Genomic DNA, 13,248 nt, shown 5'->3' with positions numbered 1-13,248 from the left:
CTACTTCAGGAAGGAGACTTAGATTACTTTTATAGTTTTGTGCATTAAAAAATTTCAATACTAGCTGACATGAAGATTTTATTTTTTTAATCAAATTCTGTGTGCATATATAAGCAAGTGGAAGGTTATATGTATGTCAATATACAAATATATTTATGATATACATGCACTTAAATAAATTACATAATTCTAAAGTTAATTTCATCCACTCCCTTGATCTCCTGAAAGTATATACACATTTTTATAAAATTCAAAACAAATTAGAACACAAACTCAGTAGAATTCAGAGAGTGGTCAAATTACAAGGAGCACATGAGATGAGTAAACATTAGTATTAAAGCTATCAGCTGGAGCACACAATTACCTGCCCCTTAAAATTAATTTCTTGAAGTACAGCAGCAAGTACAGATCATCTGTAACATACTAGAATAATTATTAAAATCTTTTTCCTTTGCCATAAGAAAAAACTCACTAATAATGAATTAGTTTGCTTCTATAACAAGCTTTTCCTAATCAGTGACTTTTTTTTTTTTTATTTTAGCTGTTGTATAATTGCAATGGAACTAAATAGGTAATTATAGTGTTAGATTAAAAAGATCATTTGAAATTATTTGGAGAAATAAACTTCATAGTATATATCAAATATTTCATACAAAAAAGACTGTACAAAAATCATAGCTTTTATTATACATGAAAGACTTCAAACAACATATTTCTTGAAGCCTTGTCAGTAAATACCTATTTCGACAAAATGAAAAAAAAATTCTCTGCTCCACATGACTACCATGATCACATAAATGTGAGTTCTTCAAATCCAATTCTAAAGGAAACGGTGCATGACTTTTAACTGTACACTGCACAGTTAATAGTATCAGTGAAATAAGAATTAACCAGTTCACTTGCATTACAAAATTATCATATATACAAAGCAATTTTGTTCTTTAGTTATAATTTAATTCCTGGTTCACATATTAACTGAAGTAAATGACAGGAGGGTAGTCATAAGAAATTGGTTAAGAGTTTAGTATGGTTCCAGTTTTAAATCTTTATGGGCTATTAATTTGATACAGAACAAAAATCAAACTTGCTAAAGCTAAAATGAAGGGCTTCTTGCTCTTTCTATAAACCAGCATGTTTAAATATTTAAAATACAATATGAATGCTAAGAGGTTATCAGAATCAATTATATTTTCATTTAATTTATGTGGCAGAAGGTTTCGCAGTATGCTAGCTCTTAAGAGTCTGTCAGCACTTTATAAGATTCAAATTTTAAACACTACGGTGATACATATATAGAGATAGGTATCAAATTTAATTCAAATGCTTTTGCTACACAAAACTGTGTATTACCTAGGATGCTATGTATATCTGACAGTCCTTTTCCAAAGAATAATGGAAACAACTTCATTGCCCTTAAATTGTGGAGCCTGAGAATTCTTTTGAAATTAAAAACAAAATAATAATTAAGGATCTGGCAAAAATTAGAGAAGCTTTAGGGACTCTGTTCCAGGTAACAGGTTCAGTCCCTAGGTACCAAGTTTTCAAAATTCAGAAAGGATGCAAGAATAAATGACTCCTATCTACTGACCTCATCACCATAGTTATGAAAGTACTGTTCATATGGTGAACATACAGATAACAGAATGCACAGCAAAAGTAAGCAGGCTGTAGTCCTTTTCTTTAAAAAAAAAAAAACAGTTTTTGTTAATTTCTAAAAACCATTAAGTGTAAGTTTGAGTAAGAAAAAAAGCCCCAAATCTAATCCAATTACCATCAAAGCATCCCAGAGCTAGAAGGGATTTCACAGGATGACCAACAGAGCAAGATCAGCTTTAACATTAGGAAGAAACTCACTGGAGCCCTCTTTACACAAAAAAACAAGTGCTTATTAAAGCTGATGCTGACATGTCTGCAATAATGGAATTGTTCATATAGTTTAACAGCAAGGGAAGAGAAATTGAATCATCTAAAACTGTTAAGCCCAGTCATGACTTCTACTTGGCATTGGAATGTATGGACACTGACATGTTGTTGTGGAAATTCCTATGAGACATGACTTAAAAGGAATACAAGTCTGACCAGTATCCTTAAGTCTGCCAGTATCCTTAATCCTGGCTATACTAGGAGACTGCTAACAAAGGCAGTACTTTGTGACCATGCAGAAGAACTGGCCAAGTAAAACTGCCTCCTAATAAAGACCACTTTCCTTGTAGGAAAACAGAGTTCATCTGACCTAAGTGAGGCAACATGTTATATGAAGACAAGACTTACTAAAACAGAAAGCTTACCAACCTCAAAAAAAAAAGAGGTCTTAAAAGCAGGACTTGCCACAACCAATCAAGTATTGACCACTGAAGAAATTTCAACATCAACAAAAGGAATGATACACTATTGTGAAAACATTCCCTTTAGTAAGCACAAAATAAATGTTTAATTAGAAAGGATTCCACAAATTTCCACTTGTTTACTATGTTTTGGTAACATAAATCTTCAAAGAGTATTTAATAATCATTACTCCCATTTGGCACATGGAGAAAAATAATATCATGATCCTATATATAACCATCTATAACCATCTATCCCATCCCTAAAGAACACAATGTGAAAGAACTGAGTTATATTCTGAGAACTAAAATAATGCCATTTCTAATTCAGAACTATGAAGAAGAAACTACACATTAAAGAATAAAAGGCCTTTCCCTTGTGAAATTAAGTCTTAGTGGTTAACCTCTTGAAAAATCTGTAAATGTTAACACTATGTAAAATATTTAACTCGATATATTTGAATTTTTCATGTGGAACACATGAACATAATTTCTATCAGCAATGTTTAAAATCTGAATAAAGAAAAAAAATCAAGTTTTGACATAGAAGATAGGCAATAAAGAAGTATCATTTTAACCTTGGCACCAGGCTAAAATCATTCCTTGGTCAACTTCTATACTATACCAGGCATTCAATTTCTTTTCAATCTTTCATGGAGTTAGACCTTTTTACTCATTTGAAAACTAGAAGTATTTACAATAATTAGTGCAAATTACTCTATGTTCATAAATTAGTTATTTGCCTTTGTGGATATAAAGTGGTGATTCAGTCCATTATCAAAACATGGAATTATGAAAATACTAGGAATATCAATCTGAAATTTAAAAGATTACATTTTCTAAACTAAGCTGCAAATTTTTACCTTAAGCAGTAACCATAATTGCTATAGAACTTCTTTTGAAACATCATTTGATTATCAGTAAAAATTATTTCACACAATGCAGAAAATACAATGTCTCATCCTATAACAGTATCTTTACATGTCACTCCTAATCTAAAATGTATTTGAATGACAAAAAATCTCTTTTAGTGGATTCTGAAATCTTAGTCACCACACATTACTGCTCTGCAGCAATAATTGAAGTCCCAACCTGAGAACTAAGAATATGGTAACAAAACACCAAGGTCTCTAATCAATCTTGAACTGGAGACACTTATGCTTCTTTCCTCCTGACACTAACACATCAGAGAAATGGGAGCAAGCCAAGAAAGTGCCTTGAAATTAACAGTACCACCTACCACAATTGGAGACTTTAAGTCTAAAATCTCTGTTCTAATGATTTTATACATCTACTGCATATTTAATATTGTTAAAATATTTGCAAATTTGTTAACTTCTCTATGGAAAGGAGTTAAACTTATTTTCAGTTGAATGCTTCTTCACTAACAGCAAAATGTTCCTATAATGAAAGGGGAGAACATCTGAACCTGAATAAATGATTTCTTATGGGTACAGCCAATTACAATGCACTTGTAATTTTCAGGAAAAAATGTGTAAGGAAGTGTAACTCTTTAGAAATCTATTTTAGGGAAATAAGCAGGTTTTGTTTAGACAAGTGGAATTTAATGTTAATGCACAGTCTACTATTTTTAAGAAAAAGAACTTAATGTAAACCTAAGTCATCAAGTTCAATCTTTTTAAAATGAAGCTAAAACAGCAACTATAAAGCTTAGTTTCCTTCTTGATATTTCAACATAGTTGTTACCTTGTGCCATTTCACCACAGAAATTGTCAAATTCCAAGAGGGGAAGGAGAAATCAATCAAAAAAATCAAGGATGAGTTTATGCTTCTGACTCTTTCTTCTTTCCTTCTTCTCCCAAATCACTCTCTTCTGACTGGCTACTGCTAAGGACAACAAACTGCCCCTCACTACTGGCTTGGTTTGGTCTACTGGAAGCAGCTATCAACCGACTTTGTTCTTCCAAGTCCTAGTGGAAAAGATAAAAAAGAAACTAAGTTAATTGTCTGCAGTCAAATGGAAACCTATGCAGTTAAAATACATGCCTGAGAGCCACTTCAATCCTGTCATAAATATGTATGCATAATTCTGGCAACTTTAATCAATGCAACACCAAAGTGATTTTGGCACCAGTCTAGAAATCCTATAAAAGCCAACATTCAAACTAAAATCTCTCTTTTTTTTTTTTTTTTTGCCCAACAACCAATTTAGGCTATCATCATGTCTCACTATTCGCATCATCTCTACACTATACTCTTTACAGTAAGTAACTCATAGTAAAAATTTCATGATGGATCATTCCATACCCCTCTCCAGATCTCATCTCCATCTTTGCCCAATTTCTTGCTAAACTGGATGTTGCTTACCCTCAGTCAAGACTCTCAAGGAAGCCTGACTTCCATGTCATCTTTACCATTTCCCCTTCTTTGTCCACATATCCAACCCAATGCCAATTCTTACTCATCTGTTCTCCTTAAGTATTATTACTATTGTCAATGCCACTACCTATAATAGGCTCTTAAAATCTCATGGATCACTAATCAACATTTGGCTTCAAAAACTGTGCAACTTAACATTATCTTTTTGTGAGTTTGACCCCCAGCACCACTACCAAGAAAAACGTATTGTGTATGTGTGTATACATATATATGCGTATATATGTGTGTGCGTGTATGCACACACGCACACATGCACACACATGGACAATGAGTTGACACTTCTGACATTTTCCCCTTAGAGGACAATATGGCTTTCAATAATGGCAATTAAGTCTATAAATATTCAAAAAAACTATTTTGGGACTGAAGGCGTAGCTCAAGTAGTAAAGTACTTACCTAACAAGCACAAAGCCCTGAATTCAAGCCCCAATACTAAGAAAACAAACACAAAAAACTACTGTGACAAACCCTGAGTGGAATATGAAAGTTCTGGTATGTTTGCTTAAGAGCAAGTCACATTGTGTGTCAGTGTAGTGATCCTGTAATTCAGACGTTACCCTTTTCTGCCTCATTATGAATCATCTGCTTATGAAGTAGTTGAGCAAGCAGAAAACACTTTCATTTGGAAATTCAAATCTGAAAATCACCGTGCTGAATAAACACCAAATAAAGAGGAGATCCACACATTAGGTCTGCATACCTTTTCAATCTGCTTTTGTTTACTGAGCTCTTTCAGTTGCTTCTCTTTTACTCTTTCTATTTCTTTTTGTTTTTCTGATGCCCTCCGATCCTAAAGAACGGATGAGAAAAACTAATGAATTAAATATGAAATAATTTTAAATTATAAACTTAACCTTACTTAGCAAAAACATTTTATTTACTTGCTAAATAATATGAAAAAGCTTATATTATACTCTTTTAGTTAACCTTCTTGGAAAATTAAGTATCTCTTATATTCTTACCAGTTCAGCATGCAAAGCTATCTGTTTTGCCAAACCAACAGAATCACAAATCTAAAAAGGAAAAAAGTATGAAAAATTCAAGACAGTTTTCACTTCAAAGCAAAAATTTCAAGTAACTAAACGGCTGATGTAACTAGTGTTAAAATTCAACATAATAACTGCTTCAAATAAAAGCTGATTTAAGAATGCCCAAAAACAAGCCTCTGTATGTTTTCTTCAGAGTCTGTGAACTTCCACTGCCGGCTCTCACCTCCTTCATATTTCCCCACTATTCATTATCTCGGATTCATTACTGAGAGAGTAAAGCCTGAAAAGAATGAAGGAAGCAGCTGCTGATGCAACTGTAAGCTAATGGCACCTGAAAATGACTGATAATGGGAATATATTCTACTCCCAAAATAAGTTTTAATGAGGCTAGAATATTGCACCTGCAATCAATGGCCAGGAAGATAGTGGTCTGTTCAGTCAGCAGGCCCAACCACCTGGCTTGGCTCTTTTTAAAACAAGCTTTGGTCAACCAGCTCAATTGAACTAAACATAATCTGGGAGGTTTTTTTCCCCAGAAATCTTAGTAAAACCTGATTATAATACATATTTCACAACAGAAATGTTTTGAAAACTGAGATACCTTTTCCCCTTCATTGTTCGATTCAAATATATAGCAGACAGATGACAGATTACTTTCACTTCTCCCTCCTGATGTCCGGAGAACAAATCCAAAAAGTCGCTTATTTTCCTGATGTGTAGCATACAAAACTACGCAAGGTAGTGGAAACTGCCACAGAGAATATTATAAGTAAACACGGGATCATCCAAATCATTACAGCAATACTAACACACGACAAACTCATATGCTGAGTTCTAAAAATATAAATAGAATTTTAAGGCCATTATTTTTAACAGACTGGTAATTCAAGAACAAATAATGTCATACATGATTTGGATTACCAGGAGAACAAGAGGTTGTTGACTACTGAATCTTATTAGTCACTTAACACATTTTACAAAACCAAATTCCATAACAAAAATGGCCTAATAAATGATTAAATAAAAACACACACTTGCAATTTCAAAGTACATCATAATTATAAAATAAACTCAATCCTTCACTTCTTAATTTCTACTGTTAATTTCTTTGGCATATGACATATGCTCCCTAACTGAGAGATAAACACTAAGTATCACACCAGATTGTGTTCATTCTTTTATGTTATACAGAATATTCAACTTTAATTTTTTGAAGATGGTCATAGACTTAACTCTAACAGCCTAAAGACCAATCTTAATTGATAGTACCATCACTGAATATACAAGATCAGGATTATCAAATTACACAGTGTATATATGAATAAAGGGACTTAAAGATTCAATCATGCAGAACTTACTGTAAGTCTTGTAACTTGTGTCTGTGGATCAATTAACCTACAATAGTAATTACAAATTTGGGAAACAAATTTTAATTAGGAAGAAATTATGTAAACATTTTTTCCTACAAGTTTTTTAGGGAGGATAACTACTTACTTTAAACAGTCACAAGTGACTAATAAGTGTGATTCTGTCATACGAAAGATGTTATGGATGGCCCGAGCTGCTAAGATCTGACGCATTGTCTCGTAAACAACGTCTGGATGATCATCTGATCTCACCTCCATAGAACCAAGGAATCGGACAATGAATAACTGGTGAAGAATAGAGTCTATAAGAGAACAAGTTATTTTAGGTATTGGTTTTTGCCCCACATTTCTTTTCCAAGTAAATATACTGCCTCCTTGTAGGTTTTCCAATGAAAATTTCAACCTAAAAGAGGTATTTAGATATAACTCCTAACTACAATGTCCACGTTATTGAAAAATTAAGGTCTCAAATTCAAATAGCAAAAGGTAATGCTTCAACAGTGTGGTTGTAGGTAAAAATAATTCCTTGTACTATTCTTACAACTTTTCTGTAACTTTGGAATTACATTAGATAAGAATAAAAGCTTCTGGAAAAAAAATTAAAATGCTCCAGGGCCAGAAATGAAAACCATCAGCTGTTGAGAAGAGCTTGAAGGATAGCCTGTACAATGCCTAATCTTAAGTACAAGGCCAAAAGTATATGATACCCTATAATTCTGTATGATTAATAAAATCAGATTAAGTTCTATTTCCTTAAGTATACTATGAGTAGACAGAGAAAATTTTGAAGTAAAAACACCATTAAAACTGTGGGCTGGAGATGCAGCTCAAGTGGTAGAGCACCTGCCTAGCAAGCACAAAGCCCTGAGTTCAAACCCCAGTACCAACAAAAAAAATTAATTAAAGAAACAGCTGCATGTAGTGTACACACCTATAGTCCTAGCTATGTGGAGAATCGTGGTTTGAGGTCAGGCCTGGCAAAAAACCCCATCTCAACAAGTAAGTTAGGCATGGTAGTGCATACAGGAGGCACTGGTAGGAGAATCATAGTCCAAGCCAGCCAAGGAAAAAATGTAAGACACTATAGGGAAATTTAACTAAAGCAAAAAAGGGCTGAGGGCATGGCTCAAAAGGTAGAGCACCTGCTTAGCAAACACAAGACCCTGAGTTCAAACCCCAGTACTGCCAAAAATAAAATAAAACAACAACAACAACAAAAACTTAGCATAGCAACAGAGAAAATGTAAATGACAAAATGTGCATGGTTTACTACCAAGAAGCTCTAAAATGTAAGAATATTGCACATCTGTGTTCTACCTTCAGTTTCAGATTTTGTACTTCCTCCAGATTCTCCAAATGGATTTGTACGCCTGAAAAATTTAGAAAAAAAAAAGGTCAATTACCATGAGCCACAATGGAAGAACTCTAATAAATGAAACCAGAGTTAAAAAATAAGCACATACATTTAAAAAAGTAAAACTCTAAAATGTCCCATCCTGTCAATAAACAACACTGACGAGATAATTACTATGATACAAACTCTGTCCTCACACAGTTAATAGGCCAAACCCAGTGTTACTATAGTATTTATTTAGTTATTTACTTTGGTACTGGGAACTGAACACAGGGTCTTGTGCATGCTAGGCAAGTGCTCTACCACAAGCTATATCCCAACTCTATGTTGCTGCATTTTAGAAGACAAAGATGCATTGGAAATTTAGCCACACAACAACAAATCAACATCATGAACCTTCTTGCAAAAGTTCTTGAATTTAAATAAGCTAGCACAGAGGAACAATGACTTAGTTATAATCTTAGCTGCTTAAAAAAAATGCCAGGGATTTCCTGGAACTTTAAGCCTCTGTTTATGTTCTCTTAAGTACCGGTTGCAAGTTAACTATATAAACCTGTACTTCTTGAGGATGAGTGTATAGCTCAGGAGAAGGGCACTTGCTAGGATACTTGAGGCCTAGGTTTGAGCCCAAGCACCACAAACAACCTGAGAAACCCTGTATTTCTCAAGGCCTAAGTAGCAATGCAAGGAGAGAAGCAAACTAGAGATAGAAGCTATCTGGTCCTTGTTCTTGGTTTGTGGCACATTCACAATGAAGGAAGAAAAGTACATTTCAAAGGTTATGGTAGAAGAGAGCAAAACAGTTCTAAAATAATACTAAACTAAGATAACATGAAATTGATCTCTTTTATACATGCCAGGTCTATATTGCAAATACTAAGTGTATTTTTGTGATCAAACATAAATGACGGCCACAATGTTTTAGTAACTTCCTAAAAAACTTATTCTCATACACTTTCTAATAAATCTATAGCACATGTTTTACCCTTAAGAACTTTTAAAATAGCATAATGACCTAAAGATAGAACTGTTAACTTTCTCAGCCAGGTGTTGTGGAGCACACCTGTAATCCTAACACTTTAAGGCTAAGGCAAGATCTTGAGTTCAAGGCCAGCCTGGACTACATAGTAAAATCTTGTCTCAAAAAAAGAAAAAAACTCAAAACAAACAAAAAATTCTTCTGCAATTATCAGAATAGACCTGAAAACAATTTAGAATTAAAATAATACATATTTTTGGTGGTACTGGGGTTTGAACACAGGACTTAGAGCCACACCTCAGTCCTTTTGGGTATGGTTATTTTGGAGATAGGGTCTTGCTTTTTGCCCAGCCTGACATGGACCACTATACTCCTATTTTACACTTCCTGCCAAGGCTGAGATGACAGGCACACACCACCACACCCAGCTTTTTTCTGTTGAAATGGGGTCTCAAGAACTTATTTTTGCCCGGCTGGCCTGGAACCACAATCCTCCTGATCTCAGACTCCTAACAACTACAAGCATGAGCCACCAGTGCCTGGATGGAATCATAAATATTACACACCATAGAACAATATCCCTGTGATGCCATCACTCACCTCCCTCCCTGGCCAGAGGCCTTTGCCTGGCCAGGCTGATCTTCACACACAGGAGAAATTATGTCAAACTGTATTGGTGTATCTGGGGCAACAAGAGAATCTAGAGACAGGGCAGCCAAATTGGTGGACTCAGATCCTAAGGATCCTGAACTGCTGGTTCGAGCTGTAGGTGGCCGAGATTGTCTAAACACAGGGAAAACAAGAAGGTACTACATTTAATTTTCTTTTGGAAGTTGAACACTTAAACTATGGAAAAGAAAACACAAATAAGTTAAATGACAGAGTAAAGCAAATTTCAATGAAAATACAATCCCAAACAATAGCTACTTATTTAACAATAGGTCTCTTTCTTCCCAATGAAAAACATAAATCATCTCAATTTAGGGACATACGAGGGAAATGTGCAATCATCGTTTATTTAGCACCCTTACTGATAAATTTACCATTTTGAAAATATACCTCCCTGTTGTTCAGAGAACTATGTACTACTAATGTTAAGTAGAACTGCTAAAATCAAAGTGCCCACTAATACTTTAAATATACATATTGTTCTTTAAATAACTCAGTATGCTAACTCACCCTGCTGGCCGCAGGCTCTCATGCCTCTGCTGGAAGGATGGGGAAGGAGTGACGGCTTCCAGAGCTGACTGATTTACTCTTGCAGCAGTTTCCTGTTTTGATTTTTTTATTTAAAGACTAATATTAGTAATGTAAAAAAATCAAAAATTGACAACTCTCTGAATTCTCAGAATGCTTAAAGCACTAACTAAAGCTACCGAAGTAGCACCACATTCTTCTTGTGCTACTATTAAGATACATAATTTTAGAACATTATAAACTTAAGTTTCCTTTTGCTTCCTATAATTTAGGAAAAAAGTCTGTTTTCTTCTAATATAGTAACAGGAAAATACTTATCTTTGCTATAAATTTTTAACTACCAACTGGTAGTTAATTTTGGATTAAGATTTTTATTGCTTAGCACCTAGTGCCTGGACAATCAATAAATTTGTTCAATACAGAAACTTAGAAGTAGGAAATAGTCACAAAATATAAAAATTATTATGTTATAACTTTGCTGGTAAAGTTTTCAGAATTTTCCAGAACACATTCATAGTTATGGATATTTTCAAAAATTTAAAGGAAGATTTAGATTTCCATAATATTTTAGACTTGCTATTTTATTTAAAATACCAGCTAAATAAAAATGGTATTCAGAGCTCTGTTTCAATGTGAAATACTAAAAATGTTAAGAAAGTTAGCTTTGAAACTTTTTTACCACAATTAAGAAAATGGTCTTTAACACCACCACCACAGGTGTTGGCGAGGATGCAGGGAAAAAGGAACCCTCTTACACTGTTGGTGGGGATGTAAACTAGTACAACCACTCTGGAAAAAAATTTGGAGGCTACTTAAAAAGCTAAATATTGATCTATCATATGATCCAGCAATACCAGTCTTGGGGATATACCCAAAAGACTGTGACACAGGTTACTCCAGAGGCACCTGCACACCCATGTTTATTGCGGCACTATTCACAATAGCCAAGTTATGGAAACAGCCAAGATGCCCCAGCACTGACGAATGGATTAAGAAAATGTGGTATCTATACACAATGGAATTTTATGCAGCCATGAAGAAAAACGAAATGTTATCATTCGCTGGTAAATGGATGGAATTGGAGAACATCATTCTGAGTGAGGTTAGCCTGGCCCAAAAGACCAAAAATCATATGTTCTCCCTCATATGCAGACATTAGATCAAGGGCAAACACAACAGGGGATTGGACTTTGAGCACATGATAAAAGCGAGAGCACACAAGGGAGGGGTAAGGATAGGTAAGACACCTAAAAAACTAGCTAGCATTTGTTGCCCTTAACACAGAGAAACTAAAGCAGATACCTTAAAAGCAACTGAGGCCAATAGGAATAGGGGACCAGGAACTAGAGAAAAGGTTAGATCAAAAAGAATTAACCTAGAAGGTAACACCCACGCACAGGAAATCAATGTGAGTCAACTCCCTGTACAGCTATCCTTATCGCAACCAGCAAAAACCCTTGTTCCTTCCTATTATTGCTTATACTCTCTCTACAACAAAATTAGAGATAAGGGCAAAATAGTTTCTGCTGGGTATTGAGGGGGGGGGAGGGGGCGGAGTGGGTGGTAAGGGAGGGGGTGGGGGCAGGGGGGAAAAATGACCCAAGCCTTGTTTGCACGTATGAATAATAAAACAATAAAATAAAAAAATAAAACAAAATGGTCTTTATATTAGAAAAGACACTTTTGCATTTCTGTGTCTTATAGTCAGCAAAAATACTAATATGTTATGGCTTGATCAAAATTGCTATTCTCATTAATAGAGATGTAATTATGGATAACCTGAAAATATTAACTAACAATTACAGTTCTGATATCAATAGTAAAGAATTGCAAGTCTAAATTACCCAAATCCAAATACTGCATTTCCTAGGCAATAAGTAATTTACTATGTGTCTCAATTTTTGTGATGTTGTTGCTCCCAAATAGCCTTACCAAAAAAAAAAAAAAATTAACAGGAAACAAGTTACTCACATTAGCACTAATTCTGTAAAATTAAACTTGTAAGTTTATTTTTAAATAAACTTTTTTAAAGGTCGTAAGATTTTGTTTCTTTTGGGTCAAACTTCCTTCTGGGCATCTATGTGTCCTAACTGACACCTCACAGCCATTTTGATAAAATGGAACTCTTCTTTTTTTAATTGTTCTTCTTTTCACTTGGGCTTAGAATCTGGAAGTCATCTCTACCTTATTTGTCATCCTTTACTAACCAGTCTACACCTTCCCATCTGACTTTCCAATTATTTCCAAGATTTAGAAGGGTGATGTTCCTCAGCAGAAATCACTCCTCAGCTGAAATCATCAGCTTCTGCCCAGCCCTGGGAAGCACCTGGGTTCACAGCACAGCCAAATCCCCAAAGACTGGCAAGAGTTTTGACAGCTCCTATCCTAAAGCCAAGTCTTTTCCTACTACTCTGCAGTATGGACCCACTGATTACTTCCAGAGTCCTCAATATCCCTAGGTTCTGTCTGCATGTTTAAACTATACCTATGTCTATGTCTATAATGGGGGGTTCACTAGGTTTGAAATCCTTGCTACTCAAAGAATAATTTGCAAAACTGGGAGTTCAGGCTATGTCACCAGAGATGTACTGAATCATAACATGTATTTTAACAATATTCCCAGGTGATATGTATGCAC

At 34.6% G+C, this 13,248-nt stretch overlaps 1 protein-coding gene across 1 annotated transcript in view; it reads right to left on the bottom strand.

The window, feature by feature from the left end:
* Window positions 1–61: 61 nt before the first annotated feature.
* Window positions 62–13,248, bottom strand: part of Appl1 (adaptor protein, phosphotyrosine interacting with PH domain and leucine zipper 1) — a 36,330-nt gene continuing 23,143 nt past the window's right edge. The window contains exons 14-22 of the mRNA XM_020156507.2: window positions 10,593–10,684; window positions 10,014–10,196; window positions 8,398–8,450; window positions 7,208–7,382; window positions 7,072–7,108; window positions 6,315–6,461; window positions 5,687–5,737; window positions 5,425–5,514; window positions 62–4,255 (exon numbers count right to left, since the gene is read on the bottom strand). Of these exons, the coding sequence (XP_020012096.2) occupies window positions 4,109–4,255; window positions 5,425–5,514; window positions 5,687–5,737; window positions 6,315–6,461; window positions 7,072–7,108; window positions 7,208–7,382; window positions 8,398–8,450; window positions 10,014–10,196; window positions 10,593–10,684 (975 nt within the window). The 3' untranslated portion in view covers window positions 62–4,108. The remainder of the gene's footprint in view (window positions 4,256–5,424; window positions 5,515–5,686; window positions 5,738–6,314; window positions 6,462–7,071; window positions 7,109–7,207; window positions 7,383–8,397; window positions 8,451–10,013; window positions 10,197–10,592; window positions 10,685–13,248) is intronic.

Source organism: Castor canadensis, chromosome 10 (genome assembly GCF_047511655.1).
Source record: "Castor canadensis chromosome 10, mCasCan1.hap1v2, whole genome shotgun sequence".
Classification (NCBI taxonomy): Eukaryota; Metazoa; Chordata; class Mammalia; order Rodentia; family Castoridae; genus Castor; species Castor canadensis.
This window is presented reverse-complemented; position numbering and strand designations above follow the sequence as displayed.